This window comes from Pristiophorus japonicus, unplaced genomic scaffold (assembly GCF_044704955.1).
Source record: "Pristiophorus japonicus isolate sPriJap1 unplaced genomic scaffold, sPriJap1.hap1 HAP1_SCAFFOLD_228, whole genome shotgun sequence".
In the NCBI taxonomy this organism is placed as follows: domain Eukaryota; kingdom Metazoa; phylum Chordata; class Chondrichthyes; family Pristiophoridae; genus Pristiophorus; species Pristiophorus japonicus.
Window position 1 is genome coordinate 13211 of NW_027251994.1, and position 21132 is coordinate 34342.

At 51.0% G+C, this 21132-nt stretch overlaps 1 protein-coding gene across 2 annotated transcripts in view; it reads left to right on the top strand.

Moving 5' to 3' along the window:
- Positions 1-11048: 11048 nt before the first annotated feature.
- LOC139245656 (hepatitis A virus cellular receptor 1-like) overlaps positions 11049-21132 on the top strand; it is a 96141-nt gene continuing 86057 nt past the window's right edge. Inside the window, exon 1 of one of the 2 annotated variants that reach the window (XR_011590042.1) lies at positions 11049-11227. Coding sequence is in view for 1 of the 2 variants with exons in the window: in XM_070871238.1 (XP_070727339.1) it covers positions 11164-11227 (64 nt within the window). In the remaining variant the exon portion in view is untranslated. The remainder of the gene's footprint in view (positions 11228-21132) is intronic. The other variant, XM_070871238.1, reaches the window with a different exon arrangement.

Consider the following 21132-nt stretch of genomic DNA (forward strand, 5'->3'; position numbering starts at 1 on the left):
GACCTGTGTGGGGCAGTGGGACCTGTGTGTGGGGCAGTGGGACAGTGGGACCGCGTGTGGGGCAGTGGGACCTGTGTGGGGCAGTGGGACCGCGTGTGGGGCAGTGGGACCGTGTGTGGGGCAGTGGGACCTGTGTGGGCAGTGGGACCGTGTGTGGGCAGTGGGACCGTGTGTGGGGCAGTGGGACCTGTGTGGGGCAGTGGGACCACGTGTGGGGCAGTGGGACCGCGTGTGGGGCAGTGGGACCGTGTGCACCCACTCACCGCTTTGCAATTCCTTCATTTTTGCTTCAATTGAGAGGAATTCAGCTTCTTTTTTTCTTGCAGGCCCCAGAAACGAATTGTGGAACCAGAGAAATGTTACAGCGCGGGAGGAGGCCATTCGGCCCATCGTGTCCACCTTTCACCGGCTGACCAAGAGCCCCCCGGCCCAATCCCACTTCCCAGCTCTCGGTCCGTAGCCCTGCAGGTTACAGCTCTTCAAGTGTCCATCCAAATGTGGTGAGGGTTTCTGCCTCTACCACCGTTATTTATGCAATATCACCAGAGGCAGTCCCTCGGAATCGAGGAAGACTTGCCTCCACTCTTAACACGAGTCCTGAGGTGGCTGAACAGTCCGATACGGGAACCACAGTCCCTGTCACAGGTGGGACAGATAGACGTTGAGGGAAGGGGAGGGTGGGACAGACAGACGTTGAGGGAAGGGGAGGGTGGGACAGATAGACGTTGAGGGAAGGGGAGGGTGGGACAGGTTTGCCGCAAGCTCCTTCCGCTGCCTGCACTTGGTTTCTGCACGCTCTCGGCGACGAGACTCGAGGTGCTCAGCGCCCTCCCGGATGCACTCCCTCCACTTAGGGCGGACTGGTCTTTGGGCCCAGGGACTCCCAGGTGTCGGTGGGGATGTTGCACTTTATCAGGGAGGCTTTGAGGGTGGTCCCTTGTAACGTTTCCTCTGCCCACCTTTGGCCCGTTTGCCCCTGAAGGAGTTCCGAGTAGAGCGCTTGCTTTGGGGAGTCTCGTGTCTGGGGGACATGCGGACAATGTGGCCCTGCCCAGCGGAGCTGGTCGAGTGTGGTCAGTGCTTCGATGCTGGGGATGTTGGCCTGGTCAAGGACGCTAACGTTGGTGCGTCTGTCTGGGGATTGGCAGGATCTTGCAGAGACATCGTTGGTGGTATTTCTCCAGCGACTTGAGGTGTCTACTGTACATGGTCCATGTCTCTGAGCCATACAGGAGGGCGGGTATCACTACAGCCCTGTAGACCATGAGCTCGGTGGTGGATTTGAGGGCCTGGTCTTCAAAGGTACAAACTGAATATTGTTTAACTGAGCAAGATACGACCTTGGCTCTGCTTTATTTTGGCCCAAAGTGACTGACTCAAAAAATGGCTGGCCTTTTATACCAGAGCAGCACAATGTGCCTCCAACAATGGCACCATCTGCTGGCTACAAACAGCATGTACATCTATGACAACCACCCTTTCGGGCAGTGAGTTCCGCCCCAGACCCCAACCTCCCTCTGGGTGAAGACATTTCTCCTCCAATCCCCTCTAAACCTCCCCCCAATTACTTTAAATCTGTGCCCCCTGGTTGTTGACCCCTCTGCCAAGGGAAACAGGTCCATCCTGTACGAATGAGGCCCTACGAGACGAATTTAAGGAGCTAGGAGCTAAATTAAAAAGTAGGACCTCAAAAGTAGTAATCTCGGGATTGCTACCAGTGCCACGTGCTAGTCAGTAGGAATCGCAGGATAGCGCAGATGAGTACGTGGCTTGAGGAGTGGTGCAGCAGGAAGGGATTCAAATTCCTGGGACATTGGAACTGGTTCTGGGGGAGGTGGGACCAGTACAAACCGGACGGTCTGCACCTGGGCAGGACCGGAACCAATGTCCTCGGGGGAAGTGTTTGCTGGTGCTGTTAGGGAGGAGTTAAACTAATATGGCAGGGGGATGGGAACCAATACAGGGAGACAGAGGGAAACAAAAAGGAGACAAAAGCAAAAGACAGAAAGGAGATGAGTAAAAGTGGAGGGCAGAGAAACCCAAGGCAAAAAACAAAAAGGGCCACTGTACAGCAAAATTCTAAAGGGTCAAAGTGTAATAAAAAGGCAAGCCTGAAAGCTCGGTGCCTCAATGCGAGGAGTATTCGGAACCCAGGAGAGGGCTCTGAGCTAGTTAGAGTGGGTGAGAGCTCAGATGAACAGGACCCCAAGAAAGAATGCAAAAGGCAGGAGGCAACAGAGCAGAGTAGCACTGGGGTAAGTGTAAACCACAAGGTGATAGGAAGGGACAATATGTATAAATATAAAGGGGCTGCAGGAGGGGTCAAAACTAAAAATCATGGTTTAAAAACTAGTAGTAAAACACTCTACCTAAACGCACGCAGCATTCGAAATAAAGTCAATGAGTTGACGGCACAAATCATTACAAATGGGTATGATTTGGTGGCCATTACAGAAACGTGGTTGCAGGGTGGCCAAGACTGGGAATTAAACATACAGGGGTATCTGACAATTCGGAAAGATAGACAAGAAGGGAAAGGAGGTGAGGTAGCTCTGTTAATAAAGGATGATATCAGGGCAGTTGTGAGGGATGATATTGGCTCCAATGAACAAAATGTTGAATCATTGTGGGTAGAGATTAGAGATAGTAAGGGGAAAAAGTCACTGGTGGGCGTAGTTTATAGGCCCCCAAATAATAACTTCATGGTGGGGCGGGCAATAATCAAGGGAATAATGGAGGCATGTGAAAAAGGAACGGCAGTAGTCATGGGGGATTTTAACCTACATATCGATTGGTCAAATCAAATCGCACGGGGTAGCCTGGAGGAGGAATTCATAGAATGCATGCGGGATTGTTTCTTAGAACAGTATGTAACAGAACCTACAAGGGAGCAAGCTATCTTAGATCTGGTCCTGTCTAATGAGACAGGAATAATAAACGATCTCCCAGTAAAAGATCCTCTCGGAATGAGTGATCACAGTATGGTTGAATTTGTAATACAGATTGAGGGTGAGGAAGTAGTGTCTCAAACGAGCATACTATGCTTAAACAAAGGGGACTACAGTGGGATGAGGGCAGAATTGGCTAAAGTAGACTGGGAACACAGACTAAACGGTGGCACAATTGAGGAACAGTGGAGGACTTTTAAGGAGCTCTTTCATAGTGCTCAACAAAAATATATTCCAGTGAAAAAGAAGGACGGTAAGAGAAGGGATAACCAGCCATGGATAACCAAGGAAATAAAGGAGAGCATCAAATTAAAAACCAATGCATATATGATGGTCAAGGTTAGTGGGAAACTAGAAGATTGGGAAAATTTTAAACGACAGCAAAGAATGACTAAGAAAGCAATAAAGAAAGGAAAGATAGATTACGAAAGTAAATTTGCGCAAAACATAAAAACAGATAGTAAAAGCTTTTACAGATATATAAAACGGAAAAGAGTGACTAAAGTCAATGTTGGTCCCTTAGAAGATGAGAAGGGGGATTTAATAATGGGAAATGTGGAAATGGCTGAGACCTTAAACAATTATTTTGCTTCGGTCTTCACAGTGGAAGACACAAAACCATGCCAGAAATTGCTGGTCACAGGAATGTGGGAAGGGAGGACCTTGAGACAATCACTATCACTAGGGGGATAGTGCTGGACAGGCTAATGGGGCTCAAGGTAGACAAGTCCCCTGGTCCTGATGAAATGCATCCCAGGGCATTAAAAGAGATGGCGGAAGTTATAGCAGATGTATTCGTTATAATCTACCAAAATTCTCTGGACTCTGGGGAGGTACCAGCGGATTGGAAAGCAGCTAATGTAACGCCTCTGTTTAAAAAAGGGGGCAGACAAAAGGCAGGTAACTATAGGCCGGTTAGTTTAACATCTGAAGTGGGGAAAATGCTTGAAGCTATCATTAAGGAAGAAATAGTGGGACATCTAGATAGGAATAGTGCAATCAAGCAGACGCAACATGGATTCATGAAGGGGAAATCATGTGTAACTAATTTACTGGAATTCTTTGAGGATATAACGAGCATGGTGGATAGAGGTGTACCGATGGATGTGGTGTATTTAGATTTCCAAAAGGCATTCGATAAGGTGCCACACAAAAGGTTACTGCAGAAGATAAAGGTACGCGGAGTCAGAGGTAATGTATTAGCATGGATAGAGAATTGGCTGGCTAACAGAAAGCAGAGAGTCGGGATAAATGGGTCCTTTTCCGGTTGGAAATCGGAGGTTAGTGGAGTGCCACAGGGATCGGTGCTGGGACCACAACTGTTTACAATATACATAGATGACCTGGAAGAGGGGACAGAGTGTAGTGTAACAAAATTTGCAGATGACACTAAGATTAGTGGGAAAGCGGGTTGTGTAGAGGACACAGAGAGGCTGCAAAGAGATTTAGATAGGTTAAGCGAATGGGCTAAGGTTTGGCAGATGGAATACAATGTCGGAAAGTGTGAGGTCATCCACCTTGGAAAAAAAAACAGTAAAAGGGAATATTATTTGAATGGGGAGAAATTACAACATGCTGCGGTGCAGAGGGACCTGGGGGTCCTTGTGCATGAATCCCAAAAAGTTAGTTTGCAGGTGCAGCAGGTAATCAGGAAGGTGAATGGAATGTTGGCCTTCATTGCGAGAGGGATGGAGTACAAAAGCAGGGAGGTCCTGCTGCAACTGTACAGGGTATTGGTGAGGCCGCACCTGGGGTACTGCGTGCAGTTTTGGTCACCTTACTTAAGGAAGGATATACTGGCTTTGGAGGGGGTACAGAGACGATTCACTCGGCTGATTCCGGAGATGAGGGGGTTACCTTATGATGATAGATTGAGTAGACTGGGTCTTTACTCCTTGGAGTTCAGAAGGATGAGGGGTGATCTTATAGAAACATTTAAAATAATGAAAGGGATAGACAAGATAGAGGCAGAGAGGTTGTTTCCACTGGTCGGGGAGACTAGAACTAGGGGGCACAGCCTCAAAATACGGAGGAGCCAATTTAAAACCGAGTTGAGAAGGAATTTCTTCTCCCAGAGGGTTGTGAATCTGTGGAATTCTCTGCCCAAGGAAGCAGTTGAGGCTAGCTCATTGAATGTATTCAAGTCACAGATAGATAGATTTTTAACCAATAAGGGAATTAAGGGTTACGGGGAGCGGGCGGGTAAGTGGAGCTGAGTCCACGGCCAGATCAGCCATGATCTTGTTGAATGGCGGAGCAGGCTCGAGGGGCTAGATGGCCTACTCCTGTTCCTAATTCTTATGTTCTTATGTCCTATCCACTCTATCCAGGCCCCTCATCTTTTTATACACCTCAATCAGGTCTCCCCTCAGCCTCCTACGTATAAAACATATAAGATTATGAGGAGGCTTGACAAGGTGGATGCAGAGAGGATGTTTCCATTGATAGAAACATAGAAACATAAACAATAGGTGCAGGAGTAGGCCATTCGGCCCTTCGAGCCTGCACCACCATTCAATAAGATCATTGGTTGATCATTCCCTCAGTACCCCATTGCTGCTTTCTCTCCATACCCCTTGATCCCTTTAGCCGTAAGGCCCACATCTAACTCCCTCTTCAATATATCTAACGAACTGAGCTCCACAACTCTCTGCGGCAGGGAATTCCACAGGTTCACAACTCTCTGAGTGAAGAAGTTTCTCCTCATCTTGGTCCTAAATGGCCTACCCCTTATCCTTAGACTGTGACCCCTGGTTCTGGACTTCCCCAACATCGGGAACATTCTTCCCGCATCTAACCTGTCCAATCCCGTCAGAATGTTATATGTTTCTATGAGATCCCCTCTCATCCTTCTAAACTCCAGTGAATACAGGCCCAGTCGATCCAGTCTCTCCTCATATGTCAGTCCAGTTCATCCAGGGAATCAGTCTGGTGAATGTTAGGCATTGAAGAACTCCACAAGACCGAGTACTGTGAGCTGAAACTGATGTGACCTTAGTCTCTTTAATACAACTCCCGCGTGCCTAAGCAGCATGGCAGACAAACTTTGATACTCCCTTGCACGAGGCGTGCAGGTGACCCTTGGGCCTCCAACAGTTGCGCCCTCTGGTGGCAAGTCTTACACAGTTACAATGTTTACATACATAACATCACTCCCCCCCCCACCCCCCCCCAAAGTCTTTGATACAAAATTATTTACCAGTTGAGACGATCCGGGGCTCTACGCTCCCTGGTCGATCGTCTGAGTTCAAACTCTGGCCTGGGTGAGTTGGTCGGCCCATCGCTGCACTGCGGCCCGGCTGGTCTGACGGGACTGTTGGGAATGGTGGCTTCATCCTTGTGATTGACAGCGAGGTCGATTGCTGGTCGGGTGTGTGTTGGTGGGTCGATGATGGTGATGTCCTCTTCAGGTTGGTCCTGGTTGTTGGTGAACCGCAGTTTGGTCTGATCCAAATACTTTCTGCACGTTTGTCCATTCAGTAGTTTGACTCTAAACACTCTGTTCCCCTCCTTGGCCAAGACAGTGGCAGCAACCCATTTAGGACCATGACCGTAATCCAGGACAAACACAGGGCCGTTAACATCAATGTCACGTGATACAGCCGCGCGATCGTGGTCCATGTTTTGCCGATGACGCCGGCTTTCCACATGATCCTTTAGATCCGGGTGGACTAGGGAGAGCCTGGTTTTGAGTGCTCGCTTCATTAACAATTCTGCCGGGGGAGCCCCAGTGAGCGAGTGGGGTCACGTCCAGTAGCTGAGCAGAACCCGAGATAACCGTGTCTGCAAGGAGCCTTCCATCACGCGTTTCAAGCTCTGCGTGATAGTTTGGACTGCCCGCTCCGCTTGACCGTTGGATGCGGGCTTAAACGGGGCAGACCTGACATGCTCGATGCCACAGCGGGTCATAAACTCGCTGAATTCCGAGCTGGTGAAACACGGTCCATTGTCACTGACAAGGACGTCGGGCAAGCCATGGGTGGTGAACATGGCCCCGAGACTTTCAATGGTGGCAGTGGATGTGCTGGATGACATAATTACGCATTCAATCCATTTGGAGTGAGCCTCCACTACAACTAAAAACATCTTTCCTCGAAAGGGGTCGGCAAAATCTACGTGGATCCTTGACCGTGGTTTGGAGAGCCATGACAACAGACTCAATGGGGCCTCCCTTGGTGCATTGCTCAGTTACCAGCACATGTTGCACTGGTGTATGCATGACTCCAAGTCCGAGTCAATGCCGGGCCACCAAACATGCGACCTGGTTATAGCCTTCATCATGACTATGCCTGGGTGGGTATTGTGGAGGTCGCGTATGAACATTTCCCTGCCTGTTTTTGGCAAAACCACTCGATTACCCCACAATCCGACTGGATGGACATTTCATCTTTGCGTCGGTGAAACGGCTTAATTTCGTCTTCCATCTCCCCGGGAACGGCCGACCAGCTCCCCTTGAGGACGTAACATTTTACAAGTGATAGCACAGGATCCTGGCTGTTCCAGGTCCTGATCTGGTGAGCAGTGACGGGTGACCCCTACGCTCTCAAAAGCATCCGTGACCAGAAGCAAGACTGCGGGCTGCGCCATTTCCAGCCCGGTCGTGGGCAATGGTAGCCGACTGAGGGCATTGGCACAGTTCTCCGTGCCTGGTCTGTGGCGGATAACATAGTCATAGGCGGACAATGTTAGTGCCCATCTTTGGATGCGGGATGAAGCATTGGTGTTTATACCTTTGCCTTCTGAAAACAGCGAAATGTGCGGTTTGTGGTCGGTTTCAAGCTCAAACCGAAGTCCAATTAGGTACTGGTGCATTTTCTTAACCCCATATACACATGCTAACGCCTCTTTCTCCACCATACTGTAGGCTCTCTCAGCCTTAGACAGACTTCTAGACACGTATGCACCCGATAGAGGTTTACCCGATACATTGGTTTGCTGTAACACACAACCAACCCCGTACAAAGATGCATCACAAGCTAGCACTAGTCGTTTACACAGGTCATACAGTACAAGTAACTTATTAGAACAAAGTAGGTTTCTGGTCTTCTCAAAGGCAGTCTCTTGAGATTTACCCCAAACCCAGTCATCACCCTTACGTAGCAACATGTGCAACGGTTCCAGCAAGGTGCTTAACCCGGGTAGAAAGTGACCAAAAGAGTTGAGGAGTCCCAGGAACGAACACAGCTCCGTCACATCCTGTGGTCTGGGTGCATTCTTGATGGCCTCTGCCTTGGAGTCCGTGGGTCTGATGCCGTCTGCCGCAATCTTTCTCCCCCAAAATTCGACCTCTGCCGATAGGAAAACACACTTGGAGCGTTTCAGCCTGAGTCCCACTCTGTCCAGTCGACTTACAGCCTCTTCCAGGTTGTGCAGGTGTTCGATGGTGTCACGACCGGTGATCAGGATGTCGTCTTGAATCACAACGGTGCGCGGGACCGATTTCAGCAAACTCTCCATGTTCCTCTGGAAGATGGCAGCAGCTGAGCGAATCCCAAAAGGGCACCTGTGGTATATAAACAGTCCTTTGTGCGTGTTGATGCACGCCAAACTTTTCGAAGATTCAGCCAGCACCTGTTTCATGTAGGCGGAGGTTAGGTCCAACTTGGTGAATGACTTCCCCCCTGCTAACGTTGCGAACAGGTCATCCACCTTGGGTAGCGGGTACTGGTCCTGTATCGAGACTCGGTTGATCGTTACCTTGTGGTCTCCGCAGATTCTGACCGTGCCATCGCTTTTCAACACAGGAACAATCGGACTGGCCCACTTGTTGAACTCGACTGGCGATATGATTCTCTCTCGTTGAAGACTGTCCAGTTCGATCTCGACTTTCTCCCTCATCATATATGGAACCGCTCGAGGCTCGCGACGAACACGCCTTGCATCGGGGACTAGATGGATCTGCACCTTGGTGCCTGTGAAGTTGCCGATGCCTGGTTCAAGTAGCGACGGAAACTTACTCAGCACTTGGGCGCACGAGGCATCATCCACTGAAGATAGTGCTTTGATGTCGTCCCAGTTCCATCAAATCTTCCCAGCCAGCTCGTTGAGATGCTCAACGAAGGCTTCCCAATCTTCACCCTCTAGAAATCTCTCTAAAATACCAACAGCAGCCACCACCGCGTGAAATTTCGTAAGCCCATCCTCGTCGCCAATTGTTAGGTATGGAAGAACTCAACAAGACTGAGTACTGTGAGCTAAAACTGATGTGACCTTAGTCTCTTTAATACAACTCCAGAGTGCCTAAGCAGCATGGCAGACAAACATTTATAGTCCCTTGCACGAGGCGTGCAGGTGACCCTTGGGCCTCCAACAGTTGCGCCCTCTGGTGGCAAGTCTTACACAGTTACAATGTTTACATACATAAAAGTCGTCAATGCCATGATCTCATTGAAAGGCGGAGCAGGCTCGAGGGGCCGTATTGCGGACTCCTGCTCCTGTTTCTGATGTTCTTTCATAGACCGGTTAGCCTGACATCGGTGGTGGGGAAAATGTTGGAATCAATTATTAAAGATGAAATAGCAGCGCATTTGGAAAACCGTGACAGGATCGGTCCAAGTCAGCATGGATTTATGAAAGGGAAATCATGCTTGACATATCTTCTGGAATATTTTGAGGATGTAACTAGCAGAGTTGACAAGGGAGAACCAGTGGATGTGGTGTATTTGGACTTTCAAAAGGCTTTTGACAAGGTCCCACACAAGAGATTGGTGTGCAAAATTAAAGCACATGGTATTGGGGATAATGTACTGACGTGGATAGAGAACTGGTTGGCAGACAGGAAGCAGAGAGTCGGGATAAACGGGTCCTTTTCAGAATGGCAGGCAGTGACTAGTGGAGTGCCGCAGGGCTCAGTGCTGGGACCCCAGCTATTTACAATATACATTAATGATTTAGATGAAGAAATTGAATGTAATATCTCCAAGTTTACAGATGACACTAAACTGGGTGGCGGTGTGAGCTGTGAGGAGGATGCTAAGAGGCTGCAGGGTTACTTGGACAGGTTAGGTGAGTGGGCAAATGCATGGCAGATGCAGTATAATGTGGATAAATGTGAGATTATCCACTTTGGGGACAAAAACAGGAAGGTAGAATATTATCTGAATGGTGACAGATTAGGAAAAGGGGAGGTGCAACGAGACCTAGGTGTCATGGTACATCAGTCATTGAAAGTCGGCATGCAGGTACAGCAGGCGGTGAAGAAGGCAAATGATATGTTGGCCTTCATAGCGAGGGGATTTGAGTATAGGAGCAGGGAGGTCTTACTGCAGTTGTACAGGGCCTTGGTGAGGCCTCACCTGGAATATTGTGTTCAGTTTTGGTCTCCTAATCTGAGGAAGGACGTTCTTGCTATTGAGGGAGTGCAGCGAAGGTTCACCAGACTGATTCCCGGGATGGCAGGACTGACATATGAAGAAAGAGTGGATTGACTAGGCTTATATTCACTGGAATTTAGAAGAATGAGAGGGATCTCATAGAAACATATAAAATTCTGATGGGACGGGACAGGTTAGATGCAGGAAGAATGTTCCTGATGTTGGGGAAGTCCAGAACCAGGGGTCACAGTCTAAGGATAAGGGGTAAGCCATTTAGGACCGAGATGAGGAGAAACTTCTTCACTCAGAGAATTGTGAACCTGTGGAATTCTCTACCACAGAGAGTTGTTGAGGCCAGTTCGTTGGATATATTCAAAAGGGAGTTAGATGTGGCCCTTATGGCTAAAGGGATCAAGGGGTATGGAGAGAAAGCAGGAAAGGGGTACTGAGAGAATGATCAGCCATGATCTTATTGAATGGCGGTGCAGGCTCGAAGGGCCGAATGGCCTACTCCTGCACCTATTATCTATGTTTCTCTGTTAACAGCAAACACACTTAAAAATAAAATGCTTCGTTATCTGAGAAGCACATTGGAACTTGCCCAGCTGCTGAAAGGCGCACCAGAAATGGGAAAGTTTTTTAAACGCTGTGAGCAATATATTAGCGCGAGAAATGTGATTACTGAGGAATCGGGGAGAGTGCTTTAAGGAGTTACACCCTTCCAGGAAAGCCTGCTGCCATGTCATGGTGGGGACTGATAAGGGACTGGAGAGAGAACCTGCTCTGGTGCACACACTGGACTCCAATTCATCGACGGAGCCATTGCAGGACAGAGCATCAGACCCGAGAGAGTGCAGCAAGGTCGTGGGTCAGGATCAGGGCCTCTTCATAACCTCAAGGCCATGGTGGTCTTCAGGAGATTGATCTGGGCGATCATCGTGACATGTGTGTCCATGGAGGGAGCTGGTAAGATTGTCAGCTTGACCAGAGTGAGGTTCTCAGGGTATCAGAGTGCAGTAATTGTCAGCTTCCTCATTTACTCTGTATGTAACCACCTGTACCTGCCCTGGGAGTGTTTGATGGGACAGTGTAGAGGGAGCTTTACTCTGTATCTAACCCCCTGTACCTGCCCTGGGAGTGTTTGATGGGACAGTGTAGAGGGAGCTTTACTCTGTATCTAACCCCCTGTACCTGCCCTGGGAGTGTTTGATGGGACAGTGTAGAGGGAGCTTTACTCTGTATCTAACCCCGTGCTGTACCTGCCCTGGGAGTGTTTGATGGGACAGTGTAGAGGGAGCTTTACTCTGTATCTAACCCCTGTACCTGCCCTGGGAGTGTTTGATGGGACAGTGTAGAGGGAGCTTTACTCTGTATCTAACCCCCTGTACCTGCCCTGGGAGTGTTTGATGGGACAGTGTAGAGGGAGCTTTACTCTGTATGTAACCCCCTGTACCTGCCCTGGGAGTGTTTGATGGGGACAGTGGAGAGGAAGCTTTACTCTGTATCTAACCCCATGCTGTACCTGCCCCGGGAGTGTTTGATGGGACAGTTTCGAGAGATTTTTATTCTGTATCTAACCCCGTGCTGTACCTGCCCTGGAAGTGTTTGATGGGACAGTGTAGAGGGAGTTTTACTCTGTATCTAACCCCCTGTACCTGCCCTGGGAGTGTTTGATGGGACAGTGTAGAGGGAGCTTTACTCTGTATCTAACCCCCTGTACCTGCCCTGGGAGTGTTTGATGGGACAGTGTAGAGGGAGCTTTACTCTGTATCTAACCCCCTGTACCTGCCCCGGGAGTGCTTGATGGGACAGTGTAGAGGGAGCTTTACTCTGTATCTAACCCCCTGTACCTGCCCTGGGAGTGTTTGATGGGACAGTGTAGAGGGAGCTTTACTCTGTATCTAACCCCGTGCTGTACCTGCCCCGGGAGTGTTTGATGGGACAGTGTAGAGGGAGCTTTACTCTGTATCTAACCCCCTGTACCTGCCCTGGGAGTGTTTGATGGGACAGTGTAGAGGGAGCTTTACTCTGTCTCTAACCCCCTGTACCTGCCCTGGGAGTGTTTGATGGGACAGTGTAGAGGGAGCTTTACTCTGTATCTAACCCCCTGTACCTGCCCTGGGAGTGTTTGATGGGACAGTGTAGAGGGAGCTTTACTCTGTATCTAACCCCGTGCTGTACCTGCCCTGGGAGTGTTTGATGGGACAGTGTAGAGGGAGCCTTTCTCTGTATCTAACCCCCAGTACCTGCCCTGAGAGTGTTTGATGGGACAGTGTAGAGGGAGCTTTACTCTGTATCTAACCCCCTGTACCTGCCCTGGGAGTGTTTGATGGGACAGTGTAGAGGGAGCTTTACGCTGTATCTAACCCCCTGTACCTGCCCTGGGAGTGTTGGATGGGACAGTGTAGAGGGAGCTTTACTCTGTATGTAACCCCCTGTACCTGCCCTGGGACTGTTTGATGGGACAGTGTAGAGGTAGCTTTACTCTGTATCTAACCCCCTGTACCTGCCCTGGGAGTGTTTGATTGGACAGTGTAGAAGGAGCTTTACTCTGTATCTAACCCCCTGTACCTGCCCTGGGAGTGTTTGATGGGACAGTGTAGAGGAAGCTTTACTCTGTATCTAACCCCCTGTACCTACCCTGGGAGTGTTTGATGGGACAGTGTAGAGGGAGCTTTACTCTGTATCTAACCCCCTGTACCTGCCCTGGGAGTGTTTGATGGGACAGTATAGAGGGAGCTTTACTCTGTATCTAACCCCCTGTACCTGCCCTGGGAGTGTTTGATGGGACAGTGTAGAGGGAGCTTTACTCTGTATCTAACCCCGTGCTGTACCTGCCCTGGGAGTGTTTGATGGGACAGTGCAGAGGGAGCTTTACTCTGTATCTAACCCCCTGTACCTGCCCTGGGAGTGTTTGATGGGGCAGTGTAGAGGGAGCTTTACTCTGTATCTAACCCCGTGCTGTACCTGCCCCGGGAGTGTTTGATGGGACAGTGTAGAGGGAGCTTTACTCTGTATCTAACCCCCTGTACCTGCCCTGGGAGTGTTTGATGGGACAGTGTAGAGGGAGCTTTACTCTGTCTCTAACCCCCTGTAGCTGCCCTGGGAGTGTTTGATGGGACAGTGTAGAGGGAGCTTTACTCTGTATCTAACCCCCTGTACCTGCCCTGGGAGTGTTTGATGGGACAGTGTAGAGGAGCTTTACTCTGTATCTAACCCCCTGTACCTGCCCTGGGACTGTTTGATGGGACAGTGTAGAGGGAGCTTTACTCTGTATCTAACCCCCTGTACCTGCCCTGGGAGTGTTTGATGGGACAGTGTAGAGGGAGCTTTACTCTGTATATAACCCCGTGCTGTACCTGCCCTGGGAGTATTTGATGGGACAGTGTAGAGGGAGCTTTACTCTGTATCTAACCCCCTGTACCTGCCCTGGGAGTGTTTGATGGGACAGTGTGGAGGGAGCTTTACTCTGTATCTAACCCCCTGTACCTGCCCTGGGAGTGTTTGATGGGACAGTGTAGAGGGAGCTTTACTCTGTATCTAACCCCTGTACCTGCCCTGGGAGTGTTTGATGGGACAGTGTAGAGGGAGCTTTACTCTGTATGTAACCCCCTGTACCTGCCCTGGGAGTGTTTGATGGGACAGTGTAGAGGAGCTTTACTCTGTATGTAACCCACTGTACCTGCCCTGGGAGTGTTTGATGGGACAGTGTAGAGGGAGCTTTACTCTCTATCTAACGCCCTGTATCTGCCCTGGGAGTGTTTGATGGGACAGTGTAGATGGAGCTTTACTCTGTATCTAACCCGTGCTGTACCTGCCCTGGGAGTGTTTGATGGGACAGTGTAGAGGGAGCTTTACTCTGTATCTAACCCCCTGTACCTGCCCTGGGAGTGTTTGATGGGACAGTGTAGAGGGAGCTTTACTCTGTATCTAACCCCCTGTACCTGCCCTGGGAGTGTTTGATGGGACAGTGTAGAGGGAGCTTTACTCTGTATCTAACCCCGTGCTGTACCTGCCCTGGGAGTGTTTGCTGGGACATTGTAGAGGGAGCTTTACTCTGTATCTAACCCCCTGAACCTGCACTGGCAGTGTTTGATGGGACAGTGTAGATGGAGCTTTACTCTGTATCTAACCCCCTGTACTTGCCCTGGGAGTTTTTGATGGGACAGTGTAGAGGGAGCTTTACTCTGTATCTAACCCCCTGTACCTGCCCTGGGAGTGTTTGATGGGACAGTGTAGAGGGAGCTTTACTCTGTATCTAACCCCCTGTACCTGCCCTGGGAGTTTTTGATGGGACAGTGTAGAGGGAGCTTTACTCTGTATCTAACCCCCTGTACCTGCCCTGGGAGTGTTTGATGGGACAGTGTAGAGGGAGCTTTACTCTGTATCTAATCCCGTGCTGTACCTGCCCTGGGAGTGTTTGATGGGACAGTGTAGAGGGAGCTTTACTCTGTATCTAACCCCCTGTACCTGCCCTGGGAGTGTTTGATGGGACAGTGTAGAGGGAGCTTTACTCTGTATCTAACCCCCTGTACCTGCCCTGGGAGTGTTTGATGGGACAGTGTAGAGGGAGCTTTACTCTCTATCTCACCACTTTGTATCTGACGTGTGATTGCTTTCTGATGATACAGTGTATCAGGAATATTCATGTGTCCCGATCCCCAGGAATATCTGGGAGCCAGTTTTAGACAAATCCAATGACATTGCAAAGCCAATGTTACAATCACAAGGAATGGGATTGAAGTTTGGAACCAGCAGTCTGGGTTACCCATTCAATGACAAGACTTTGACTGATGTCGTCACTGCATAGATACATTCAACACGACAGATACCACATTCTAACACCGATACTCCATAGACAACCAGAGAAATTTACAGCGCGGGAGGAGGCCATTCGGCCCATCGTGTCCGTGTTGCCCCGGCCGACCAAGAGCTACCCAGCCCAATCCCACTTTCCCGCTCTCGGTCCGTAGCCCTGCAGGTTACAGCACTTCAAGTGTTCATCCAAATGTGGTGAGGGTTTCTGCCTCTACCCCCCTTTCAGGCAGTGAGTTCCCCCCCAGACCCTCACCACCCTCTGGGTGACGACATTTCCCCTCAAACCCCCTCTAAACCTCCCCCCAATTACTTTCAATCCACGCCCCCTGGTTGTTGACCCCTCTGCCCAGGGAAACAGGTCCGTCCTATCCACTCTATCCAGGCCCCTCATCATTTTATACACCTCAATCAGGTCTCCCCTCAGCCTCCTCTGTTCACGGGTGGTTCAGACTATAGTCCAATTCTCCAACTCCAGCCGCTCCCCAACACTTGTCCGACTTTTACAATAACAAGTTGAATTTATATGGAGCCTGTAATGTACTGAAACGTCCCAAGATGCTTCACAGAAGCAATTATCGAATAAACTTTGACAGCAAGCCACATGTTAATCTTTGGACAGGTAATCTTGGTTGAAGAGATTGGTTTTTAAGAACATCAGAAACAGGAGCAGGAGTCGGCCATTCGGCCCCTCGAGCCTGCTCCGCCATTTAATACCATCATGGCTGATCCGATAATGGACTCAGCTCCACTTCCCTGCCCACTCCCCATAACCCTTCATCCCTTATCGCTCAAAAATCTGTCTATCTCCACCTTAAATATATTCAATGTCCCGGCCTCCACAGCTCTCTGGGGCAGAGAATTCCACAGATTTACAACCCTCTGAGAGAAGAAATTCCTCCTCATCTCAGTTTTAAATGGGCGGCCCCTTATTCTGAGACCATGCCCCCTAGTTCTAGTCTCCCCCATCAGTGGAAACATCCTCTCTGCATCCACCTTGTCAAGCCCCTTCAGAATCTGATACGTTTCAATAAGATCACCTCTCATTCTTCTAAACTCCAATGAGTAGAGGCCCAACCTCCTCAACCTTTCCTCATCAGTCAGCCCCTTTATCTCAGGAATCAACCGAGTGAACCTTCTCTGAACTGCCTCCAATGCAAGTATATCCCTCCTTAAATAATGATGTTGACAGCAGAGCTGCATTTAAGGGGATACTGTAGAAGCCTCCTCTCAACAGACATTGATGACGAGATCCAACACCGCCTCCAGTGCGCCAGTGCAGTGTTCGAGGATAAGAGTGTTTGAAGACCAGGCCCTCAAATCCACCACTGAGCTCATGGTCTACAGGGCTGTAGTGATACCCGCCCTCCTGTGTGGCTCAGAGACATGGACCGTGTACAGTAGACACCTCAAGTCGCTGGAGAAATACCACCGACGCTGTCTCCGCAAGATCCTGCAAATCCCCCGGGAGGACAGACGCACCAACGTTAGCGTCCTCGACCAGGCCCAACATCCCCAGCATCGAAGCACTGACCACACTCGACCAGCTCCGCTGGGCAGGGCCACATTGTCCGCATGTCCCCCAGACACGAGACTCCCCAGAGCGAGCGCTCTACTCGGAACTCCTTCACGGGCAAACGAGCCAAAGGTGGGCAGAGGAAATGTTACAAGGGACCACCCTCAAAGCCTCCCTGATAAAGTGCAACATCCCCACCGACACCTGGGAGTCCCTGGGCCCAAAGACCAGTCCGCCCTAAGTGGAGGGAGTGCATCCGGGAGGGCGCTGAGCACCTCGAGTCTCGTCGCCGAGAGCGTGCAGAAACCAAGCGCAGGCAGCGGAAGGAGCGTGCGGCAAACCAGTCCCACCCTCCCCTTCCTTCAACGTCTATCTGTCCCACCCTCCCCTTCCCTCAACGTCTATCTGTCCCACCCTCCCCTTCCCTCAACGTCTATCTGTCCCACCCTCCCCTTCCCTCAACGTCTATCTGTCCCACCCTCCCCTTCCCTCAACGTCTGTCTGTCCCACCTGTGACAGGGACTGTGGTTCCCGTATTGGACTGTTCAGCCACCTCAGGACTCGTGTTAAGAGTGGAGGCAAGTCTTCCTCGATTCCGAGGGACTGCCTATGAATAGAAACACACGGCGGAGAAAGGAATAGAAGGATATGGGGAAGGAGGGAGATGGAGAGGGTGAGGGAGAAGGCTCGTGGGGAGCTTAAACACCGGCCTGTGTCTGTGCAATTGTCGCCAATGTAAGACAGCGTAGTGTTGCAAGGAACAACAGGCCCTGATCACACAAGGCAGGCTGATTGCTAAACGTTCCAGTGGCTGGGGCCTCTCATCGAGTCAGCCATGCACAGATGGTTGAAGGCGACTTCGCAACATTTCAAACAGGCTCACGCACACGATATATCACCAATATCAGGAAGCGAAAGACAGTCTTGCGTTCATATAGAGCCTTCAATCAGCTCAGGACGTGCCAAAGCGCCTCACAGCCAATGAAGCACTTTTTCCAAGTGTGCTCGCTGTTGTAATGTGGGAAAAGCCAATTTGCGCACAGCAAGATCCCACACAAAGCCAATGTGATAATGACCCGGATCGTCTGTGTTAGTGATGTTGGTTGAGGGATAAATATTGGCCCCAGGACACCGGGGAGAACTCCCCCTGCTCTTCTTCCAAATAGTGGCCCGGGATCTTTTACATAGAAGCATAGAAAATAGGTGCAGGACTAGGCCATTCGGCCCTTCGAGCCTGCACCGCCATTCAATGAGTTCATGGCTGAACATGCAACTTCAGTACCCCATTCCTGCTTTCTCGCCATACCCCTTGATCCCCCTAGTAGCAAGGACTACATCTAACTCCCTTTTGAATATATTTAGTGAATTGGCCTCAACAACTCTCTGTGGTAGAGAATTCCACAGGTTCACCACTCTCTGGGTGAAGAAGTTTCTCCTCATCTCGGTCCTAAATGGCTTACCCCTTATCCTTAGACTGTGACCCCTGGTTCTGGACTTCCCCAACATCGGGAACATTCTTCCTGCATCTAACCTGTCCAGTCCCGTCAGAATTTTAAACGTTTCTATGAGGTCCCCTCTCATTCTTCTGAACTCCAGTGAATACAAGCCCAGTTGATCCAGTCTTTCTTGATATATCAGTCCCGCCATCCCGGGAATCAGTCTGGTGAACCTTCGCTGCACTCCCTCAATAGCAAGAATGTCCTTCCTCAAGTTAGGAGACCAAAACTGAACACAATATTCCAGGTGTGGCCTCACCAAGGCCCTGTACAACTGTAGCAACACCTCCCTGCCCCTGTACTCAAATCCCCTCGCTATGAAGGCCAACATGCCATTTGCTTTCTTTACCACCTGCTGTACCTGCATGCCAACTTTCAATGACTGATGTACCATGACACCCAGGTCTCGTTGCACCTCCCCTTTTCCTAATCTGTCACCATTCAGATAATAGTCTGTCTCTCTGTTTTTACCACCAAAGTGGATAACCTCACATTTATCCACATTATACTTCATCTGCCATGCATTTGCCCACTCACCTAACATCCACCCGAGAGGGCAGACGGGGCCTCGGTTTAATGTTTCATCTGAAAGATGGCACCTCTGACAGTGCAGCGCTCCCTCAGTACTGCCCCTCCGACAGTGCGGCGCTCCCTCAGTACTGCCCCTCCGACAGTGCGTCACTCCCTCAGTACCGCCCCTCCGACAGTGCGGCACTCCCTCAGTACTGCCCCTCCGACAGTGCAGCGCTCCCTCAGTACTGCCCCTCCGACAGTGCGTCACTCCCTCAGTACCGCCCCTCCGACAGTGCGGCACTCCCTCAGTACTGCCCCTCCGACAGTGCAGCGCTCCCTCAGTACTGCCCCTCCGACAGTGCAGCGCTCCCTCAGTACTGCCCCTCCGACAGTGCAGCGCTCCCTCAGGTCTGGAGGGTGTTAGAGATAGGGAGGAGTATAGGGGCTGGAGGGTGTTACAGAGATAGGGAGGGATGTAGCGCCGGAGGAGGTTACAGAGATAGGGAGGGGTGTAGGGCATAAGGAGGTTACAGAGATAGGGAGGGGTGGAGGTGGTTATAAAGATGGGGAGGGTTGTAGGTGCTGGAGGCTGTTACAGAGATAGGGAGGGGTGTAGATGCTGGAGGAGGTTACAGAGATAGGGAGGGGTGTAGGGGTTGGAGGAGGTTACAGAGTTAGCGAGGGGTGTAGGGGCTGGAGCAGGTTACAGAGATAGGGAGGGGTGTCTGGGCTGGAGGATGTTACAGAGATAGGGACGGGTGTAGGGGCTGGAGGAGGTTACAGAGATAGGGAGGGGTGTAGGGGCTGGAGGAGGTTACACAGATAGGGACGGGTGTAGGGACTGGAGGAGATTACAGAGATAGAGAGGGGCGAGGGCCATGGAGGGGGTTTCAGAGATAGGGAGTGGTGTATGAGCTGGAGGAGGTGAGAGAGATAGGGAGGTGTGGAGGCAGTTATAAAAATGGGGAGGGATGTAGGGACTGGAGGAAGTGACAGAGACCGGGAGGGGTGTAGGGGCTGGAGGAGGTTACAGAGATAGGGAGGGGTGTAGGGGCTGGAGGAGGTTACAGAGATAGGGAGCGGTGTAGGGGCTGGAGGAGGTTACAGAGATAGGGAGGGGTGTAGGGGCTGGAGGAGGTTACAGAGATAGGGAGGGGTGTAGGGGCTGGAGGAGGTTACAGAGATAGGGAGGGGTGTAGGGGCTGGAGGAAGTTACAGAGATAGGGATGGGTTAAGGGTCTGGAGAAGGTTACAGAGATTAGGAGGGGCGTAGTGGCTGGAGGAGGTTACAGAGATAGGAAGGGGTTTAAGGGCTGGAGGAGATTACAGAGATAGGGAGGGGTGTAGGGGCTGGAGGAGGTTACACAGATAGGGAGGGGTGTAGGGACTGGAGGAGATTACAGAGATAGGGATGGGGTGTAGGGGCTGGAGGGGGTTATAGAGATAGGGAGGGGTGTAGGGGCTGGAGGTGGTTACAGAGATAGGGAGGAGTGTAGGGGCTGGAGGGGGTTACAGAGATAGGGAGGGGTGTAGGGGCTGGAGGTGGTTACAGAGAAAGGGAGGGTTGCACGGGCTGGAGGACGTTACACAGATAGGGAGGAGTGTAGGGACTGGAGGAGATTACAGAGATAGGGAGGGGTGTAGGGGCTGGAGGAGATTACAGAGATAGGGAGGTGTGTAGCGGCTGGAGGAGGTTACAGAGATAGGGAGGTGTGTAGGGTCTGGAGGGGGTTACAGAGTTAGGGAGGGGTGCAGGGGCTGGGGGAGGTTACAGAGATAGGGAGGTGTGTAGCGGCTGGAGGAGGTTACAGAGTTAGGGAGGGGTGTAGGGGCTGGGGGAGGTTACAGAGATAGGGAGGTGTGTAGCGGCTGGAGGGGGTTACAGAGATAGGGATGTGTGTAGGGGCTGGAGGAGGTTACAGAGATAGGGAGGGGTGTAGGGGCTGGAGGGTGGTTACAGAGATAGGGAGGGGCAAGGGCCATGGAAGGGGTTTCAGAGATAGGGAGTGGTGTATGAGCTGGAGGAGGTGACAGAGATAGGGAGGGGTGTAGGGGCTGGAGGAAGTTACAGAGATAGGGAGGAGTGTAGGGGCTGGAGGGGGTTACAGTGATCTGGAGGGGTGTAGGGGCTGGAGGAGGTTACAGAGATAGGGAGGGGTGTAGGGGCTGGAGGAAGTTACAGAGATAGGGAGGCGTGGAGGGGCTGGAGGAAGTTACAGAGAAAGGGAGGGGTGTAGGGGCTGGAGGAGGTTACAGAGATAGGGAGGGGTGTAGGGGCTGGAGTAGGTTACAGAGATTGGAAGGGGTGCAGGGGCTGGAGGGGGTTACAGAGATAGGGAGGGGTGTAGGGGCTGGAGGAGGTTACAGAGATAGGGAGGGGTGTAGGGGCTGGAGGAGGTTACAGAGATAGGGAGGGGCGAGGGCCATGGAGGGGGTTACAGAGATAGGGAGGGGTGTAGGAGCTGGAGGAGGTTACAGAGATAGGGAGGGGTGCAGGGGCTGGAGGGGGTTACAGAGATAGGGAGGGGTGT